We start from the raw sequence: 21952 nt of genomic DNA, 5'->3' as shown, positions 1-21952 counted from the left end.
TTTTAAATCGAAAAAAAAAACATTAACTAAATTTGACCTTCCTTATCGGAGGGTTCAACACACTAGGCAACATACTATCGGTTATTGATAACATTAGCTGCTGTGTTAATGATGCCAGTGTTTTCCCTCTCTTTTTCAGAAGTCGTGAGATGTAAACAGTATTTTTATAGTTTAGGGTTTTTGCTTCTTACCAGGCTTCACATTAATACCGCAATCGATGACGACGGCACCGGGTTTGATCCAGGAACCTTTGACCATTTCGGCTACACCAATGCCAACAACCAAATATCAGCTGTGCGACACTAAAACAAAATATGTTGCCATTTAATTATTATTTTCTCTCTCTTTCTCTTTATCTCCCTCCCACACTCTCTTTTTTCCATTACTACTTACAATTGCTTCAATATTTTTAGTTTAGAATGACACACAGTCACTGTGGCGTTATGCCATTTCAAGAGCTCAGCAGCTGGGGTACCAACAATTTTACTGCGACCCAATACAACGGCATTAGCACCAGCCATCTGGATACCAGATCTTTTGATCAGCTCAATACAACCCCATGGGGTGCAAGGCATGAAACCACTCAAGTCACCAATTGATACACGTCCCTCGTTCATGGTATGCAAACCATCGACGTCTTTGTCCGGATGTACAGCATCGGTGATTTTGTGAGAATCGATCTTGGTGTCACAATCAAGTGGCATTTGTACAATAATGCCATGAATATTCGGATCATTGTTAAGTGAGTTGATCTACATGGGGAAGGCATGGAATTATTGAGTTAAAATATGCATTTTTATTAGGACCCTTACGACTATATAAATATATTTAATATATAATAATAAGATTATAAATGCATACGTTCGATTGGGCGCCAATAATAAAATCATGGGAGTGATTTTAATTATTGGCACCTCGGAATGTAGCATAAAATATCGTTTGAGGCAGATAGTTTCAAAAGATTCTACTATATGTATAAGTAATACAGGAATTGTTTATAAGAAAAAAATTGTGTACTACAAGTGAAAATTATGTGTCTCCTTACTGTTAGTTTAAGAAGTTTCCAATCCAAATCAAAATATCCCTTTATACTTCATTTTTTTGGGAAAATCGACGAAAGAAGATTTATTCTAGATCTAATTTTATTGTGAGTGATGAATAGCATCAACTTTGGTTTATAAAAACTCAGATTTGTTTCTGGAAAAAAATAAGCACTTTTTCCTAATTCGCTGCAAATGTTCTTATAATTTTACAGTACAATATCCTGTCTGGGTTATGGCCTTTATAGTACTCCTCTGTAGATCAAAGCTCCAAGGGAGTTTCGGATTCGTAGGACAAACATTTTGAAGTCCTTATATAGTCTTGTTTATATACAAAGAAAAGCCAATAGTTTGAGATATATCAGGGTGAGATAAAAAAATGCAACAAAGTCGGGCCGCCATAATTTTTACATTTTTTTAAATTTAATTTAATCAAAGCAAGAAATGTTGGAAATAGCATCAGATTTTAGAATAAGTTTAGATTTGTTCGAATTGGTCACCTTTGGCACGAATCAAACGTCGAATGAAACCGTCACACGCTGCCCGAATGTTGCTGTGCGGTGTTTTGTCCCATTCCCGGCGAAGCGCTTGCTGAGGTGATCGACACTTTGGTATTTCTTAGTGCCAACCTTGCTTTCCAAAATACTCCAGACGTAATAGTCCAACGGATTGGTATCCGGAGATTTTGGTGGCCAAAATGAAATGAAACGAGGAACCTCATTTTGTAACCATTCTTGGGTGGCGCGTGCTGAGTCCTGTTGGAATTTCCAAGGTCTGCGGCCAAAATGTTTGCGTGCCCAAGGCATTAATACACTATCCAGAATATTTTCGCGACAATATTCTGATGCCACGGTCGATTAATACGAGCGGAGAGCGACCATCGACTGTTATGGCCGCCCACACCATCACCATGGCCGGCGTTTGAGGTCTGGTGGCCAACCGAAGGTGCACATTTTCAGTTGACCTCTTTGGCAAGTAAACACGATCATTTTGTTTGTTTACAAACTGCTGGATAACGAATGTTTTCTCATCGGAGAAAACCAAATTCGGCAGTTCACCACTTTCGGCCAAGCGAAGCAACTCTTTAGTTCTTTTAAGTCTATTTTCTTTCCGTTGTGGTATAAGTTCTTGCACTTTTTGGAATTTCAATTGCTTTAACCCCGAGCTCATTTTTCAATATTTGCCGAATTGAATAATGCGATGTGTTCAGCTCACGAGCCATTTTTCGGCCACTGCGACGCGGGTTTCGGTCAAGTCGCTTCTTTACTTTTCGAACCATTTCTGCTGATGTTGCTGTTTTCTTCCGTCCACTTCCTTGACGTCGGGCTACGCTACCAGTATCACGGTAACGAGCGATGGTTGGAGACACAAAAGATTTATTCACATGTAAATGCTGGAGTGCTCTAACGATAACCACTTTTGGTTTTACAGCCAAATATAAAGAAATTACACTATCACGCTTGAATTCCATCACGAATAACTTTTTTTTCTGGAAAATTCTCACCAAAATGCTTTTGTACGCTTGTAAAAAATATAATGGCCAGTCACTGGAATAATTTGAACAGCTGTCGGACGAGTGGCTTGGAATTGCACCAGTCTCAAGTTGGTTGCAGTTTTTTCACCTCACCCTGTATATATACTTTTTTGGTCTAATATGAGTATTTCGAGAAGTTTCAAGCTGAATGACAAAATTCATATACTCTCCAAAGTATGGTGGAGGGTAAAAAGCTCTACATTTTGTTATACCATTCACCTTGAAAAGGAGGGTATATTAACCTTCTCATTCCGTTTGTAACATCTCCAACTATTCGCCATAGGCCCCATAAAGTATATATATTCATAGTCAGCATAAAATTCTAAGTCGATCTAACGATGTCCGTCTGTCTGTTAAATTAACGATACACGATTATTTCACGTAGAGCTTCAAAATTTGGCAGAATAATTTGTATTGAGTCTAGGAAGGTTGGTATTGAAAATGAGATATATAGGTCCAAAAAGTGCAAGAACTTACACCGCAATTGAAAGAAAATAGACTTAAAAGAAGTAAGTGGCCGAAAGTGGTGAACTGCCGAATTTGGTTTTCTCCAATGAGGAAACATTCGTTTTCCAGCAGTTTGTAAACAGCTGAAAATGTGCACCTTCGGTTGGCCACCAGAACTCAAGCGCCGGCCATTGTGATGGTGTGGGCCGCCATAACAGCCAATGGTCGCTCTCCGCTCGTATTAGTCGACCCTGGCATCAGAATAAATGCCGAATATTGTCGCGAAAATATTTTGGAGGGTGTATTAAAGCCTTGGGCACGCAAACATTTTGGCCGCAGACCTTTGACATTCCAACAGGAGGTTTTGGTATAGCCGCCATATAACGGTACCTCCTGATATTCGGTATTTCGGTGATCCGCCCACATTTTTCACGGATTTGTCTAAAAATTGGAGTTTGTAGGTCATAATGAGTTCTAGCTTCCGTGGCGAAACATTATATATAGTTCAACGTTTTTGTATATCCTCCATATAACGGTACCTCCCGATATTCGGTATTTTAATGACTTTTGCACATTTTCCTGGGATTTGTCTAAAAATTGGTGTTTGTAGTTCATAATGGGTTCTAACTCCTATAATGTATATATAACGATACTACGATATTTGGTATTTTAATAATCTAGTCACATTTACCCATAAAATTGTTTCAAATTTGGTATTTAAGAAGATATATATGTCTATTGAGGTTCCCGTTCCTCCTACATAACGGCCTAACCCACTTAATGTTTTTTTGAAAAGTTTAACAGCATCATCTTACTGGTATTTGTAGTTTGAAGTGGAACACGTTTGAATTCAAATACTTTTATATACAAATGTTTGTTGGCGGAGGGTATTAAAAGTTCGGCCCCGCCGAAATTAATGTGAAAATTATGTGTTCCAATTTCTTGGGGATATTTTTATAAAAATTGCATCTATTCGGTGAGAAAATGTTAATAAAATGTCTAATATAAAATATTTGTTTTTAATACTTCTAAATTTAACATCGTCAATTCCATAAATTTTCCGCAGATCAGAAAATATAACCTCTATATTATTGTCGTAGGGTCAAGTTCAAGCAAAAAATACTAATTAATATAAAAATAGTCATTAATTTACTTTGTCATCCATAATCCGCTTGCAGTTTTATACAAATTAGAACTGTTGCTAAGATTTAATAAACTAATTTACTCACACACATAGAAACATAAAGCTTCATGCCATCTATTAACTGAATTTGCATTGCATAATTGTTTATTGCTTACCTTGTCAAGTAGTTCGATTTCGGTGGTAGTTCTGGGCAATTGTAAATGTTGGGCTTCAATGCCAATTTCTTTGGCAGCCTTGATTTTCATGCGAATATAGACATTGGAATCTTCACGACCACCAACTTGGACAATGCACAGACCGGGATTAAAGTCGGGCAAATCTTTTTTGATATCCGCGACTTTTTGTTTCAAAGATTCGCGAATTTCACTAGAATTATTGATAAAAATGCAAATAAACTTTCACCAAAATTCCACATTATTCTCCAACAAACACTCACTTGGCCACTTGGGTACCGGATATTAATTTGGCCTGCGACATATTTTCAACAGGTTTTGGCTCAAAGTCCCTATTTATGAAAAATATATCAATTTGAAAAAAAAATTAATATTATTTATTTAATAAACGTCTTAATAATTTTAACCGAAACCAACCAACCAATGTCTAACACTGTACGAACGAAACTCAATTTAAAATGTTTCGAATTTGCAATATTATAGCATTCTCAATTTGACTTGGCTATAGCAGTCCAAGGTGGTATCAATCTGCCATACAAAACGATTATCAATTTTATTTCATATTTTTGTTTTTCAATATTTCTTAGGGTCAGTGAGAAAAGGTATGTACGTACCTACATAATACACACTTAAATACAAAATCAACAACATTTGCCTATGAAGACGACAGTGATAACAAGAAATTTTCTTTGATAAGGTTCGAAGATGAAGTCAACTGGAAACATATCAGCAGACCCACAAAAAATATATATACGAGGGAAATTGGTAAATTACTGAAATCAAACATATTCGCTTTCGCCAGTTTTAGATTTTTGCATGAATATTGCATATGTTCAGGGTGAGATAAAACCTCACCAAAGTCAAACGCCATAATTTTTATTTCTTTTTAATTTTATTGAATGAAAGCAAATAATGTCGGAAATAGCATCAAATTTTGGAATAAGTTTAGATTTGTTCGAATTGGTCACCGTTGGCACGAATTATGACCTTCAAACGGCCAATGAAACCGCCACACGCTGCCCGAATGTTGCTCTGCGGTATTTTGGTCCATTCCCGGCGAAGCGCTTGTTTGAGCTGATCGATACTTTGGTATTTTTTAGTGTCAACCTTGCTTTCCAAAATACTCCATATACAATAGTCCAACGCTTTAGTATCCGGAGATTTGGTGGCCATTGTGCGCTGGATATGAAGCGAGGAAACTCATTTTGTAACCATTCTTGGGTGGTGCGTGCTGATTGCGATGTTGCTGAGTCCTGTTAGAATGTCCAAGGTCTGCGGCCAAAATGCTTGCCTGCCCAAGGTTTTAATATAGGGTAAGTGTGCCTAAGTTCGGCATGTCCCAGTAGTCGGCACTTTTCATTTTTAAGCCCAAATAAATGAAACTATTGTAACTAAATGTATTTTGTTTACTTCAAATATATTGTCAGCTATCTTTGTGCACAATTTTGCCAAGAAAAGATGAATTATTCTAATAAAAATTAAATTTTTGTCTGTAAAGGTCCTCAACAATCCATATTCTTAAGAAAAGTACAATAAAGACGTCTAATCAGTTTAACTAAACAAAAATATTATATTTTAATGAATTAATTTATTATTATTATTTATTATTCTTACAAAAAATTTTGTTTGCCGACTGTTGGAAAATGCCATACCGACAACTGGCAAGTGGTGCCGACTACTGGCAAAAAAGCATTGTTTTAATAAAACTACAAATTTATGAAATTTAATAAAAAGTTATTAAAACTTTATTTATTATTGCAAAAACTATACAAAATTTCGAATCTGAATTAATGAACTTTGTAATAATTGAAAGGTTCCACTCAGAATGGTGAGCGATTAAAAACGCGAAAATCCTAAAAGTGCCGACTACTGGTACACTTACCCTACCCTCCAGAATATTTTCGCAATAATATTCGGCATTTATTCTGATGCCGGTCCACACCATGGCGGTCCACACCATCACCATGACCGGCGCTTGAGTTCTGGTGGTCAACCGAAGGTGCACATTTTCAGCTGACCTCTTTGGCATGTAAACACGATCATTTTGTTTGTTTACTAACTGCTGGATAACGAATGTTACCCAAATTCGGCAGTTCACCACTTTCGGCCAAGCGAAGCAACTCTTTAGCTCTTTTGAAACTATTTTCTTTCAGCTGCGGTGTAAGTTCTTGCACTTTTTGGAATTTCAATTCCTTTACCCCGAGCTCATTTTCCAATATTTGTCGAAAGGAATATTGCGGTGGCCAAAAAATGGCTCATAAGCTGAACCTAAGCCACTGCGACGAGCGTTTCGATCAAGTCGCTTCTTTACTTTTCAAACCATTTCTGTTGATGTTGCTGTTTTCTTCCGTCCACTTCCATGACATCGGGCTACGCTAACAGCATCACGGTAACGAGCGATGGTACGAGACACAAAAGGTTTATTCACATTTACATGCTGGAGTGCTCTGACGATAGCTACTTGTGGTTTCCAGCCAAATATAAAGAAATCTCACTATCATGCTTGAATTCCATTACGAAAAACTTTTTTTCTGGAGAATTCCCACCAAAATGCTTTTGTACGCTTGTAAACAATATTACGAGCTGTCACGGGAATAATTTGAACAGCTGTCGGACGAGTGGCTTAGAAATGACAGAAATTTGAAGTTAGTTGCAGTTCTTTCATGTAACACTATAGAGTGTATGATATCACTTTGAGAATTAAATAAATATATATCGGAGCCGAGTTTCACAAAATGCAAACGTACGTCCCGTACTTAAACACCAAATCGGATGAAACACATATATGAGATATATTTGGTGCACAATAAACCCGATATCGGATAAAGATATATATGGGAGCTATCTCCTTATCGGAACCGATCTCGGTAACATTTGGCAGGGTTATTTTCGTGCAGTATCTGATGTCCGCTAACAAAAATCATTCTTGTGGAGTGCATATTAAGAATGCGAGGGACTTAAACACCAAATCGGATAAAACATATATATGGGAGCTATAGCTATATCTTAACCGATTTACACCAAATTTGAAGCACTGGTTTCTAGGATGAATTCAGTCGTAATTGCCAAACCTCAGTCCATTTGGGCTGATATTGGCCATTTGGTGCACAATAAACCTGATATCGTATAAAGATATATATGAGACCTATATACTAATCTGAACCGATCTCGATAAAATTTGACACCGGTATTTTCTTGCAGTATTTTATGTCCGATACCAAATATCATTTTTGTGGAGTGCACATTACGCTTGTAAGGGACTTTAAACCCCCAAATCGGATGAAACATATATGTATATATGGGAGCTATATCTAAATCTGATCCAATTTCAATAGGGTTCGTCCTTGGTCAAAAAAAAAATTGTTGAGAAATTTTCTTCTCAATCGGATAATAAATGTGACCTACATTTTGTTCATAAGAATACATGGACACACGGACGGCGGACTGACATGTATAAATCGACTCAGAAAGTGATTCTGTGAAGATTCTCAAAAGTAACTATTTGTCTATCTCGCTTCCTTATCCATGTTACAAACAAATGCACAAAGACACAATATTCTTGGTGTGGGGCATAACAAATCCCCGGTAAAAGTTTCAATTTCAGTTCAATTCACTTCAATTTCACTTCACAATCCCATGATGTTGAGTTAACAAATGAGTATGGCAATAAGTTTCAGACGAACTTGGTTGGAAAAATTGGCGGGATAAAAGCTTTTTGCCAAATGCTTTATTCTTTGGTAATGTATTTCTCTGCATTTTGGCAAATGATTTGACAGTGGAGCAAAATATGTTAACGTTTGTGAGTCTTTTTTTATCGGTATTTGGTTTTGTAGCAATTGTTTACATTTTTTTATTAGATTTTGTCCAGATAAATCAAGTAAAAAAGCAGGTAAGTTCGGGCAGGCCGCACTTTTAATGCCCTCCACCATTTGGAAAGATTTTGAAACATGTAGAACAATTCCGAAAATACCGCTAAAGTGAAAACCTTCATATTGGGGCTATACGGAGACGTCGGCCTGCATTGGTAACTTTCTGCCACAGGCTATAGTATCCATTAAAAACTTCAAATACAAATTTGAAATAAATCCATTAAGAACTTCAAATACAAATTTGAAATAAATAAATAAAAATAAAGAATAAATTGAGGTATCGTTGAATGGAGCTATACGAAGACGCGGGCCTGCATTTGTCATAGGCTGTAGCACTCACAAAGATCTTCAAATACGAAATTTGAAACAATTACGGTAACTTGCCTACTGGCAAAATACACATTTGTGGAAAATTTTAGCTTTATATCCCGATTCGCTGAATCGATTTAGCCTTTTCTCTGATCCAGAATATACAGAGTGAGATGAAAAAACTGCAACCAACTTCAGACTGCTGTCATTTCTAAGCCATTCGTCTGACAGCTGTTAACATTATTCCAATGACAGCTTTACAAGCGTACAAATGCATTGTGATGAGAATTTTACAGAAAAAAGTTATTCGTTATTTAATTCAAGCGTGATAGGGTGATTTCTTTATATTTGTCTGAAAAACCACAAGTGGCTATCGTTAGAGGACTCCAGCATTTAAATGTGAATAAATCTTTTGTGTCTCGTACCATCGCTCGTTACCGTGATACTGGTAGCGTAGTTCGACGTCAAGGAAGTGGACGGAAGAAAACAGCAACATCAGGCAAAAATGGTTCGAAAAGTAAAGAAGCGACTTGGTCGAAAATCGCGTCGCAGTGGCCGAAAAATGGCTCGTGAGCTGAACATATCCCATTATTCCATTCGGCAAATAATGAAAAATGAGCTCGGGGTGAAGCCATTGAAATTCCAAAAAGTGCAAGAACTTACACCACAACAGAAAGAAAATAGACTTAAAAAAGCTAAAGAGTTGCTTCGCTTGGCCGAAAGTGATGAACTGCCGAATTGGGTTTTCTCCGATCAGAGTGTATTAAAGCCTTGGGCACGCTATGATTTTGGGCGCAGACCTCGGATATTCCAACAGGACTCAGGACCATCGCACTCAGCAAGCGCCACCCAAGAATGGCTACAAAATGAGGTTCGTCGCTTCAAGTGTCGATCACCAGGTAAATAATGTCGCTAAAATCATCAAAACACCGACTATCGGGGGGTACCATTATATGCGGGCTATGCGGAGACGTTGATCTGCACAGCAATTTTCTGTCACAGGATGTAGTATCCATTACGAACTTCAAATGTGAAATTTGAAACAATTCCGGTAATTAATGTCGCTAAAATCATCAAAATACCGAATATCGGGAGGTACCGTTATATGGGGGCTTTACGAAGACGTGGACCTACATGGTCCATTTTCTGTCCTAGGCTGATACTACATTACGAACTTCAAATACCAAATTTGAAACAATTCCGGTAAATAATGTCGCTAAAATCATCAAAATACCGAATATCTGAAGGTACCGTTATATGGGGGCTATACGAAGACGTGGACCTACATGGTCCATTTTCAATACCAAAAGTCCTGCATATATAACACACATTTGAGTAAATTTGTATCAACTTACTTCATTTCGTTCTGAAGTTAGAGCGATTTCCACAGGCGGACGGACATCGCTAAATCGACATATGATTTTATGCTGATCAAGAATATATATACTTTGTGGGGTCTAAAATGTATATTTCGAAGAGTTACAAACGGAATGACAAACTTATTATTCCCTCCATGCTATGGTGGAGGGTATAAAAAGATATTTTACTTTTTTTAACTAATTTATTTTACATTTAATCTTAAGATTCAATTAAATGTTAAATCATTTACCTTTCTTAATCATTTAAGTTGGAATAGCCTTTACTTTTAACTACCATGAAAGTAAAATTGTTTTACATTCCATTGAATCTTAAGATCAATTTACAAAAATCCCCCGTCTCACTGAATGACTCACAATTATTTACTGATCATATATTTTGTTAAACATTCCTATGATCCAATAATTTAAATCGGATATGCACAAAAATTAGACAAATTGGTATAACAATAAATAATACAGATCAATAAAAACTTACATTTTTCTAATGTTTTCTCTTCTAATTAATAACATTTTAGATATTTACTTAAAAATCGTATAGCACACACTTCACAATCCTGATGTTGAGTTAACAAATGTGTATGGCAATAAGTTTAAGACAAATTTTGTTGGAAAAATTGGCGGGATAAAAGCTTTTTGCCATATGTTTTTTTCTTGTTAATTCTCTGCATTTTAATGCATGTATTTGTCATTGTGAAGTGGAGGAAATGATTTGACAGTGGAGCAAAATATATTAACGTTTGTGAGTCTTTTTTTTTTATCGATATTTGGTTTTGTAGCAATTGTTTGCATTTGTTCGTAGATGTTGTCCAGATAAATCTATTAGCAAGTAAAAAAGCAGGTAAGTTCGGGTAGGCCGAATATTTAATGTCCTCCGCCATTTGGAAGGATTTTGAAACATGTAAAACAATTCCGAAAAAATACCGCTTAAATGAAAACCTTTTATCGAGTCCTTTATATGCATAGACAATTTTCTGAAACAGTTCCAGTTAATAATCATCAAAATACTGAATAAACCTCAGTTTATTATATGGGGTCTATACGAAGATGTGGACCTGCATTTTATCATAGACTGTAGCACTCACTAAGATCTTCAAATCCGAAATTTGAAATAATTATGGTAACTTGCCTACTGACAAAATACACACTTGTGCAAAATTTTAGCCTTATACCCCGATTCGCTGCATCGATTTAGCATTTACTCTGATCCAGAATATACTGGGTGAGATAAAAAAAAAAAACTGCAAACAATTTCAAACTGCTGTCATTTCAAAGCCACTCGTCCGACAGCTGTTAAATTATTCCAGTGACAGCTCATTATATTGTTTACAAGCGTACAAAAGCATTTTGGTGGGAATTTTCCAGAAATAAGGTTATTTCTGATGGAAGTCAAGCGTGATAGTGTGATTTCTTTATATTGGGCTGGAAAACCACAAGTGGCTATCGTTACAGCACTCCAGCATTTAAATGTGAATAAATCTTTAGTGTCTCGTACCATCGCTCGTTACTGTGAGCTGACGGAAGAAAACAGCAACATCAGCAGAAATGGTTCGAAAAGTAAAGAAGAGACTTGATCGAAATCCGCGTCGCAGTGGCCAAAAAATGGATCGTGAGCTGAACATATCGCAATTTTCCATTCGGCAAATATTGAAAAATGGGCTCGGGTAAAGCCATTGAAATTGCAAAAAGTGCAAGAACTTACACCGCAACAGAAAGAAAATAGACTTAAAAGATCTAGAGTTGCTTCGCCGAAAGTGATGAACTGCCGAATTTGGATTTATCCGATTAAAAAACCTTCGTTCTCCAGCAGTTTGTAAACAATTAAAATGATCTTGTTTACTAGCCAAAGAGGTCAGCTGAAAATGAGCACATTCGGTTGGCCACCAGAACTCAAGCGCCGGCCATGGTGATGGCGTGGGCCGCCATAACAGCCCATGGTCGCTCTCCGCTCGTATTAATCGACCGTGGCATCAGAATTAATGCCGAATATTATCGCGAAAATATTCTGGAGGGTGTATTAAAGCCTTGGGCAGGCAAACATTTTAGCCGCAGACCTTGGACATTCTAATAGGACTCGGCACCATCGCACTCAGCACACGCCATCTAAAAACGGTTACAAAATGGGTTCCTCGCTTCATTTCCAGCGCACAATGGCCACCAAAATCTCCGGATACCAATCCGTTGGACTATTGTGCCTTGGAGTGTTGTGGAAAGCAAGGTTGGCACTAAAAAATAACAAAATACCGCAGAGCAACATTCGGGCAGCGTGTGACGGTTTCATTGGCCGTTTGAAGGCTATAATTCGTGCCAAAGGTGACCAATTCGAACAAATCTAAACTTATTCTAAAATTTGATGCTATTTCCGACATTTTTTGCTTTCATTCACAAAAATTTAAAAATAAATGTAAAAAACATGGCGTTTGACTTTGTTCCAGTTTTTTATTAGCTCACCCTGTATATCATCATGAGTATTACGAGGAGTTACAAACGGAATGACATAATTAATATACGCTCCAAAGAATGAAATGTTGGATATAAAAATATATTTAGGCAGTGTTGTGCTGAAAAAAAATACAAGTTCACATTTTGCTACAGCAACCACTCCATTTTTTTGAAAATTTAATTCGTGACGATTCCATTTTTTCTCTTATAATTCCATCTAAAAATCACAACAATCTAAATGTTTTTATAAACAACAGATTTATTTCACTAGCATCTTAAAATATACAACTTAAACTTATAAACTAAGCAAAATGTAACTCTCAACACAATTATCATGCTTTCTTCATTTCCACATATTTTCGAACTTAAACTTCTATTCCAAAAAGTTATTTCAATTTAATGGCAGCTCTTAGTTTGGCTGAACGACTGCGACTGTTACGTGTTACCTCCTCGTAACTGGGTACCAAAACATGTTTGTTCAATTGTTTCCAATTTGATGATACAAATGATTCCACCAATTCCTTGTCGTGTGTAACATCATGACCACAATATTTTAGTGGTACTGGATTGGCCAAGCCTTCGATGACATTGCCATTTAGATGCCGTTTTACGATGGTATCTTCGAGGGAGTGAAATGTAATGGCAACCAAACGTCCCTCGGGTTTTAAATATTCATTGGCCAAGATCATGCCATAGTTGATTTCATTTAACTCGTTATTAACAAAAATACGCAGAGCTTGAAAAGTTTTGGTGGCCACATGGGTGGGGCGTTGCATTTTATCCATGCGATAGGGTGTGTCACTGAGGCATGAGGCTACTAAATCAGCCAACTGTTTGGTGGTTTCGATCTTGTGAAATGCCGTGCGTGCTTCAACAATGGCTCGAGCAATCTTTTTGGCACCCTTTTCCTCACCATATATACGCAAAATTTTAACCAAATCTGTTTCCTCGACTTTGGCCAAAACATCGGCAGCGGTTATTTGTTCGGCATTATTATTATGGCCACGATCCATACGCATATCAAGGGGACCATTTTTTGAAATGGAAAATCCTCGTTCGGCTTCATCGAATTGCATTGAGGAGCAACCAAAATCGAATAGCATACCATCTACACTGTGCGGTTTTACATTGTGTTCGTCTAAAAGCTGGGGTAGATCGGAAAATTTACCCAACATTGGTACGAGGCGTCCTTCATATTCACTACTCATGCACTTTGCAAGATCATACGCTACTGGATCACGATCCAAAGCATATACCTTAATATCCTTATGACTGTTTAGTAACTCTCGTGTATGACCACCAGCTCCAAAAGTCATATCTATGAAAGTTTGTTGTTGCGAGGGATTTAAAAAATTAATAGCCTCTTGACACAAGACCGGTATGTGAGGTGCAGTTGCGGTTCGGCTTCCCTGGGCCACCGTACAGTAAGTTTTCATCAATTTTATTGGCCACATTTTCTAGTATAGTTGTATATTTTGTTGAGTATTTTGGTTACTACTTTTTCTTTTTGCTATCTTCGTTGAGGTACTGCAAAAATTCCGAGGATAAAACTTGATTACACTGTTGAGCCGACAAACCCGTTGCGGTTGAGTCGTAGACACGCTTATATTTACGGCCGTATGTGTTATTGGCCAAACGTTCAATGGAATCAATTTGCTTAGTTATTTGGGCAGTTACTTCTGCTGTTAAAGCTGCAGGATTTGAGAGATTTGTTACTTGCTTTCTAATCTGTTCACCAAGATCCCTGACAAAAAATATAGAATGAATAGTAATATGGTTTATTTTTTGATACAATTTAAATAAATCTCTTTACATACATGTTGTGTGAGGAATGGTGGACCAAAAAATTAATGGTGTGATTATGAGCACTAGGTTAAGCTAGATTGTAGTATGGGAAGTAGATCTATTATTGTTCCTCAAAAAAAAATCAGAAGACTCTTGTAAAACAAATTATTCTAACAAGGACAAAAAAAATCCTCCAACCAGCACATCAATGGGACTTAATGTTAAATAGTTCCCAATTGAGCTCGTAGAAAAGGTTAGGAATTTATGTTCATTCGACTTATTCATTTAAATCGACCAAATATTTAAGACGCCGGTTATTTGCTACCTTGAACTTGGCCATGTGTTTCTTTTTTTTGATTTGATGCATCAAAAAGTACCATTGTACTATATTAGTATCCAAGTAATATCGACGTTGAGAAGCCTTCGCTTAATTTCATAGTTGCTGTTTTGTTGTGATAGCTAAACATAAGTGCTTCGTTTTTTGCTACCCTACCCTACACAATTTCCAGAGTTGTCCTTGGCTCAAACAAATGATTTGTGCAAAATTTCATCTGGATCGGCAATATATGCGATCTGTACTTCGTTTACACAAATACACGGACGGACAAACATACATAGATCGACTCAGAATGTGATTCTGTACAGATCATCAAAAGGAACTATGGGTCTATCTAATTTCCTTTCCAAACAAATGCACAAAGACATAATACTCTGACAACCTTGTGGTGTGGGGTATAATTAGGCTACCTTCGCAGGCTGATCTTCTGGAGTAAGTTGGGCAGGTTTTAAAGGACAATCAAAAAATCATGCATCTTCATCAATTCGTGCCTGAAGACAGCATTCACACTGAAATTGTTAATGACATCCTTGACTTAATCATCAGTATGAATGCCACTCAGACCTGTCTAATAGGCTTCTTGATCTGGAGGCTCGCTTATAGCGTTGAACATCTGGATCGTGTAGATTCATCCTGACCCGCCTGGGCAAGGAAGTTCTACCCACGATATAATGATGATAGCACGCAATGAAGGACCTTCGCCTCCTTATGTAGATGGTCCAATGTTGTCATGAAAAGGCAACCAGTTGCAGTTCTCAGGGCAGCATTATGGCAGGTCTGGATGTACTTTTACTGCGTAGCACTAGTATTTCTTCGTCTGCCGTCAATATGTTTCGTAAAATTTTATCGCAACTTTGAAGGACTAAAACATCAAATCGGTTGAAACATATGTATGGAGACTATATCTGATTATAACCATTTAAAATTCCACCAAAATCGGACAATAAGTTCCACCTGTTCTTTGTTTACAAATTTATAAGGACATACATGCATAAATCCACGCAGAATGTGATTCTATGAAGATCACAAATAGGAACAATGGCTGTAAATCGTACCCTGTTTAAAACATAATACTATGTACCACGGTATGGCGTAGGGTATACACATATTTAATTATATATTCTTTTTGATTTGTTATGGTGATACGCAAGTTACTTAACTTTAAAATTCCACCAATTTAATAAAAAAAACTAATGAAAGACGAGCAAAACCATAATGTACAATAATGTGATACTAACATCTTAGTGTACCACACATCTGTATGTTTCTGTGTGATATCAGCAAGTAGAGTTTTAAAATGTTTTACAGAAGCCCTAAAAGTATATAACACCAAAACTGGTTTTCAACTGTACCAAGTAAATACAGAACAGTATTTAGTGCACGGAAATTATACAAATTTGGAAGATATTTTAGGATTTAAAAACATATTAAAATTATATTTATAATGTACTGATTTCCATTATCTTGTATAAAGTAATTATTTAACTATCACTCGTTAGATAAAACACGTGTTTCCAAAATTTATGGTTGGTTGGTTTCAGCCGGTCACTAAAAATCAATGAATTCACTTACTCTTCACCATTGCCGAAATAATATTCTTCACCAATTAATTGATATGCATAAGTGGAAGACATTGTTAACTACTTTCAGCAACTATCACAACAAGAAATGGGTTTCCAAATGACACTTGGGAGTTCCACTATGTGTACTTTAAAAAAATCAAGACAACCGCACACGACACTACTTTTCTAGACGAAGCAAATACTAAGACTGACTATTTATAGAAGAGTCTGCTAGGAAAAGAAGCACAGGTGTAGATATCTAAGTAAACATTAAGATGCTAATTAATTCATGAGTAGGACTTTAATACCCCAACAGGTTGCTACAAACTACAAGGTATTCCAATAAAGACGCACAATCTAGCTTAACCATGGCGTCATACTAATGTAAAAGGGATGTAAGTGGGATGTTAGTTACAAAATGAGTGTGTTTCTTACATGCTCTCGCTATAAGAATTTCATGTTTAGTGGGTTTTTGTTTACCTGCCTACTTTCGATTTGTCTGCCGGCCACTTTTCAAGTACTTTCAAAAATCTTTGGTATAACGCTGACATAATTCTTGTAATGGTACTCTTTGTTGGTAAATATTTTCTTGTTTTGTAATAAATTAAATCCTTAACAAAGTACCATTTCGTTGGTCGCTAGCTACTTCTAAACGTTTCGTAATTATCTGTGAGCAATGTCAAAAACAGCTGTTAAAGCATTCTCATGTTTTCGATGTCGGCTACCTAATAAAAATACGTTTTACTTCGAATAAATAAAGTCCACGGCCACACATGGAAAGTCTTTTAAGGTTAGCATGAGACAAATGACTCTATTATCCGATATGTCTATAATATTCGCCGGCGTGATCATGTTTCCCCATTTGTTAAGCAGTTTCTGGGATTGCCTTTCGAACGATATATTGACCTTCGCAATTTGCTTTTTTTTTACAAAATTATTAAAACTGGTATACCCTTGCCTCTGTGCGATATGTTTAAATTTACCCGTTCCACTAGAAATACCCAGATTGTTTTACCAAGGATTTTTAACTCTCAATTTGAGAAGTCTTTTATAATTCGCGTTGCAAGATGCTGGAACTTCCTACCTGTTGACCTTCGCATTTTTCGCATTCTAATAATGTGATTCGTTTAAAGTTATGTAACCATTTAACTACTACTGAATTGTAACTTTGCATAATCTTACCTTTGCCTTACAATTTTCCATTTTTCACTTGTTGTTTCTTCGATTTATTCGCCTATCCTATAATTCTGTATTTAATCTTTAAGTATTTGCGGCTGGGGAGCCAACAAATTTAAACTCTAATTTAAACAAAAAAGATAGAGTAAGATAAAGTATTTTATAATGTGTCTATAATGTGTCATAAAATAAATATTTGTATTTGTATAATTAAGATTTTTTCTATTTGGTAATATTACATTGTAATGCTATTTTTGGCCTAAAAAGGCTTCTGTGTTACGAAATCTTGAATAAATACAAAAAAAAAAAATGCTCTATTCCAGAACTGTAAGAATGTAAAACCGAATTTTTCCTTTTTGATAACGAAAAAATGTAAAGCCAGTAGATGCTTGCAGTTTCGGGAATAGAGCAAAAGACCCGAAACAATGAATGCTCTGTTCCAAAATCGATTTTTTTGCCCTCCACTTTAAAAAGGTGGGTATATTAACCCTTTCAGTGTTTTTGTCAAATATATTTGACATTTAAAAGTACTCTCTTTCTTTGCCATTTTTTGTTTTTCTTACGAACCGTTATTTTTGATATTTTTTAATAACAGACACATTCGCTATTTAAAAATATTGCATTTCTATTCTATTAGTTTTGTTTTCGAATTTCTGAGCATGTGTGTTGGCAACCCTGTTGTGATTAGTTCAAAAAATTGTGGTGCTCCGTGCTTTTGAAAAAAAATTAATAGTTATTGTGTTATTAAATTAATTAATCTGGTAAAAAAGTGTTTAAAAGTGTTCAATAGTGATTTGTAACTCAAAGTGATAATTGGTGTAGTGTTTTAAAATCTTGTTTTGTGTTTTAAAGTTATATCAATTTTAAAATTGTGTAGTTTTACATTTTCCTTTTATCCTCTTTCTTTTGTTACATTAGCTAATTAGTTGTTGTAACATTATCGTCTTGTTTTGTTTGTCATCTCAAAAGAGTTGCCAACATTTAAAAAAAAAAATAAATAAAAAAGAATAAATATAAATAACAAAAATTCCAGCTACAGATCTAATCTTAAATAAAATATTTGGAACTTGTGTATTAAAAAAGAAATAGTTATAATTAAAATAAAGAAAATGTCGTGCCCTTTTGAATTGTGTAATATTGTTGCTGAGGATGAATTGTGTGTTACCTGTTGGTTTTGTCTTAATCAATGGCATGCAAAATGTGCTAGGATTAATGCAAAAGTAGTAGACACAATTAGAAATAATGTTGGTGTTCGTTGGTGTTGTGTGCAATGCAGGAAACTCTCTGCAGACTTTTATAATTTTGTAAAGGATTTGCAGTCGGAATTGACATCGATGAAAAAAGATTTTTCCTCATTATCACTCCGATTTGAGAATTTCTCTACATTGTTTGAGAAATACCAAGAGTTAGATGAGTTTGTGTCGTCACCGTCAGTTTCTGGACAGAAACGCAAAAGGGCTGCGAAAAAGGCACCAACTAAGGGAATGCCTAGTCGCAAAGCAATAGTTTCTGTTGAGAACACTGTTCCACAACCGGTCTCAGTTAATATCACTGATACAACTGAGAATGGACGTGAACAGTCGTATGCCAGTGTTATTACACACCCAGTTCCGGTAGATAACAGCGGTATAGGTAAAGGGGTAATTAATCCTGATGTTATGAATATTGATAGTGAGGTTTCTAAGAAAACCTCACAATCTACTCGTGACATACAGGAATTATCATTTCCTTCACTTATCACTAGTGATCGTCCCGAGACTGCTACTGGCAAAACTCAACCTGTCCAAAGATCATTATCCATGGCCCCCGCCATGAAAATGATATTTGCAACAAGGTTTGCACCAGAAACAACGGCCGATGACATAAACTATTATATAAAATCAAAAATTGAGGGAGATTACTTTTTGAAATGTTATAAGCTCCGATCTGCATTTTCTGAAAGTAGATCTTCTTTCAAAATCGTTGTGCCTGACAATATTTTTGTACAGTTGATTTTAAAAGAATTTTGGCCTGCTAGGGCATTTATTAAAGAATTTGTGGAGAGATCCGATAATTTAGCTCATTTGCCTCTTAGACCAGACTCGGTGCCAAAAAACTAAATGACTCATTTTCTATCTGCTATCAGAATGTAAGGGGGCTTAATACAAAATTAACCAGTTTATATACTGATAGCATTGGTTTCACTTATAATGTATTGGTTTTCTCCGAAACTTGGTTAAAAACATCTATATTAAATAGTGAAATATTATGTTCAAAATATCAAATATTTAGAAAAGATCGTGTTTGTAAAAAAGGTGGTGGCGTCCTTATTGCAGTTGATACCAAATATACCACTAATTTAATTGATCTAAATGATTTTCTTGATATAGAATTTGTTTGTGTTTCCATTGAATTGGGCAAATCTAAATTGTTTGTAACTTGCTCTTATATTCCCCCCTCATCTTCACTTGACATTTATAATCAGCATTTATCAGAAATAAATTTAATTACTGAAAAAATGAAAGATTCCGATCGCATTCTGATCCTTGGTGATTTTAATATGCCCTCCATTAAATGGCTTCCAATGCCAGATTCTGAAGCTTTGATTCCTTTGCCATCTGAAATGAACAGTACCCAGTATACATTTGATGTTGTAAATAGTTTGTGTGACTTAAATCTTTATCAAATAAACAGTGTAAAAAATTCGCATGGCAAAATTCTTGATTTGGCGTTTGTAAATATAACACAGCATTTTGATATATTCAGAATTCCTCCAATATGCACTCCTGAAGATATATACCATCCAACTTTATATATCTCCATGACTCACAGTTATGTAATTGAAGAAAGTCAGTCCGACTCATTTAAAACTGTCCTTAATTACAAAAAAACTAATTTTCGAAAACTTAATACTCTCATTTCCTCCATAAATTGGGCTTCTGTGTGCCTGTGTAACAGCCATACAGATTTAGAATATGTAATTGATCAATTTTATGATATTTTAAATAGATTTAAACTGGAATGTGTTCCAACCACTAGAGTTAAAAATTCAAATAAATATCCATGGATAACCCCTGAGTTATCAAGTTTAAAAAATTCTAAAAATAAGCTTTTTCGTAAATATAAAAAATCAGGCTTAACAATAGACTATACTAATTACTCTGTTGCTAGATCTAAATATACTTTAGAGTCTCGACGATTGTATAATCTTTACCTAGACAAGATTAAAAATAATGTTAAATCCAATCCTAAATCTTTTTATGATTTTGTTAATCTAAAACGAAAAGTTTCCTCAAAGCCCTCAGTATTGAAATATAACAATAAAGAATTTGTCACAGGCACAGATATTGCTGAATGTTTCGCAGATTTTTTTGCCACAACCTATTCCAGTACATCTTGCCAAATTAAAGATTCGTATCCTTATAAGTTATCACAGGCTGATCAAATTTGTATGCCTTTTCTACAACGTCATGATGTGTCCAATAGTCTGCGTAGTTTAAAATCGATTAAATGTCCAGGACCGGATGGCATACCTAATATAATTCTTAAATATTGTTCAGAAACATTAGCACTTCCGTTAACTATATTGTTTAATTATTCACTTAAATTTGGTCACTTTCCTACTTTTTGGAAAAAATCTTATATTATACCTTTACATAAGTCTGGTAGTCTTACTAATGTGTCAAATTATAGAGGAATTGCAAAATTAAGTGCCATACCAAAATTGTTTGAAAAATTAATTACTGCAGTAATTTCACAGAAAATTCAATCTATATTGAGTCCATATCAGCATGGTTTTCGTAGTGGTCTTTCAACTACAACAAATCTTATAGAATTTACGTCAACAGTAATAAAAGGATTTGTTCAGCGTAAACAAACTGATACAATTTATACCGATTTTAGTAAAGCTTTTGATAGGGTTAACCATGAACTCCTAATATATAAATTAAATTATATGGGTTTCAACACAAACTTAGTCAAATGGATATCATCTTACTTACAAAATAGATCACAACTAGTTTTGTTTGAAGGGTATTTATCCAAAACGATTAACGTTCCATCGGGTGTTCCGCAAGGAAGTCACCTTGGACCGGTCCTCTTTCTTTTATTTATCAACGATTTACCTAATTCCATAAATTACTCGAAATTGTTAATGTACGCAGATGATGTTAAATTATTCATTTCCCATAATTGTGATAAACGAGCGAGTTTACTTCAAAACGATTTAGATAGCCTTTTTAAATGGTGCACGTTAAATTGTATGGAGTTAAATTTAAGCAAATGTAAGCATATGTGCTTCTCCAGATCTTCTTCTCTGATATTAAAATATAATATTGACGGTCATTCATTATCAACTGTAGATTCATTTGTTGATCTTGGCCTCTTGATGGATCCAAAATTAAATTTTAATAGCCATGTAATAACAATGGTAAATAAAGCAAATGGTGTTTTAGGTTTTGTTAAACGGTGGGCCAAAGATTTTTCTGATCCATATATAACAAAACAGTTATTTACGTCTCTTGTTAGACCTATATTGGAATACGGTTCTGTTGTATGGGATCCTCAATATGCAATATACTCAGATAAAATAGAATCCGTGCAAAAACAATTTCTGCTATTTGCCTTACGAGGTTTACATTGGAATAGTGATTTTGTTTTGCCTTCTTATGCTAGCAGGCTAAAATTAATTAGATTGCCTATACTTAAAAGCAGACGTATTATGTTGAACTCCATGTTTGTACTAAAAATATTAAATGGTAATATACCCTCAGATTTTCT

At 35.5% G+C, this 21952-nt stretch overlaps 2 protein-coding genes across 3 annotated transcripts in view; both read right to left on the bottom strand.

The window, feature by feature from the left end:
* The window catches only part of LOC101891351 (C-1-tetrahydrofolate synthase, cytoplasmic), a 27330-nt gene extending 10627 nt beyond the window's left edge, over positions 1-16703 (bottom strand). The window contains exons 1-3 of one of the 2 annotated variants that reach the window (XM_011294286.3): positions 16499-16695; positions 4602-4670; positions 4321-4531 (exon numbers count right to left, since the gene is read on the bottom strand). In XM_011294286.3, the coding sequence (XP_011292588.2) occupies positions 4321-4531; positions 4602-4670; positions 16499-16569 (351 nt within the window). In that variant the 5' untranslated portion in view covers positions 16570-16695. Of the gene's footprint in view, positions 1-4320; positions 4532-4601; positions 4671-13828; positions 14079-16498 lie in introns of those variants that run through there. The other variant, XM_059126523.1, reaches the window with a different exon arrangement.
* On the bottom strand, positions 12574-13788 carry LOC101891183 (probable methyltransferase-like protein 15 homolog). Its single transcript, XM_005183647.4, has one exon. The coding sequence runs from the start codon at positions 13786-13788 to the stop codon at positions 12721-12723; it is 1068 nt and encodes a 355-aa protein (XP_005183704.2). The 3' UTR covers positions 12574-12720.
* Positions 16704-21952: the final 5249 nt, after the last annotated feature.

Source organism: Musca domestica, unplaced genomic scaffold, assembly GCF_030504385.1.
Source record: "Musca domestica strain aabys unplaced genomic scaffold, Musca_domestica.polishedcontigs.V.1.1 39, whole genome shotgun sequence".
Lineage (NCBI taxonomy): Eukaryota > Metazoa > Arthropoda > Insecta > Diptera > Muscidae > Musca > Musca domestica.
This window is presented reverse-complemented; position numbering and strand designations above follow the sequence as displayed.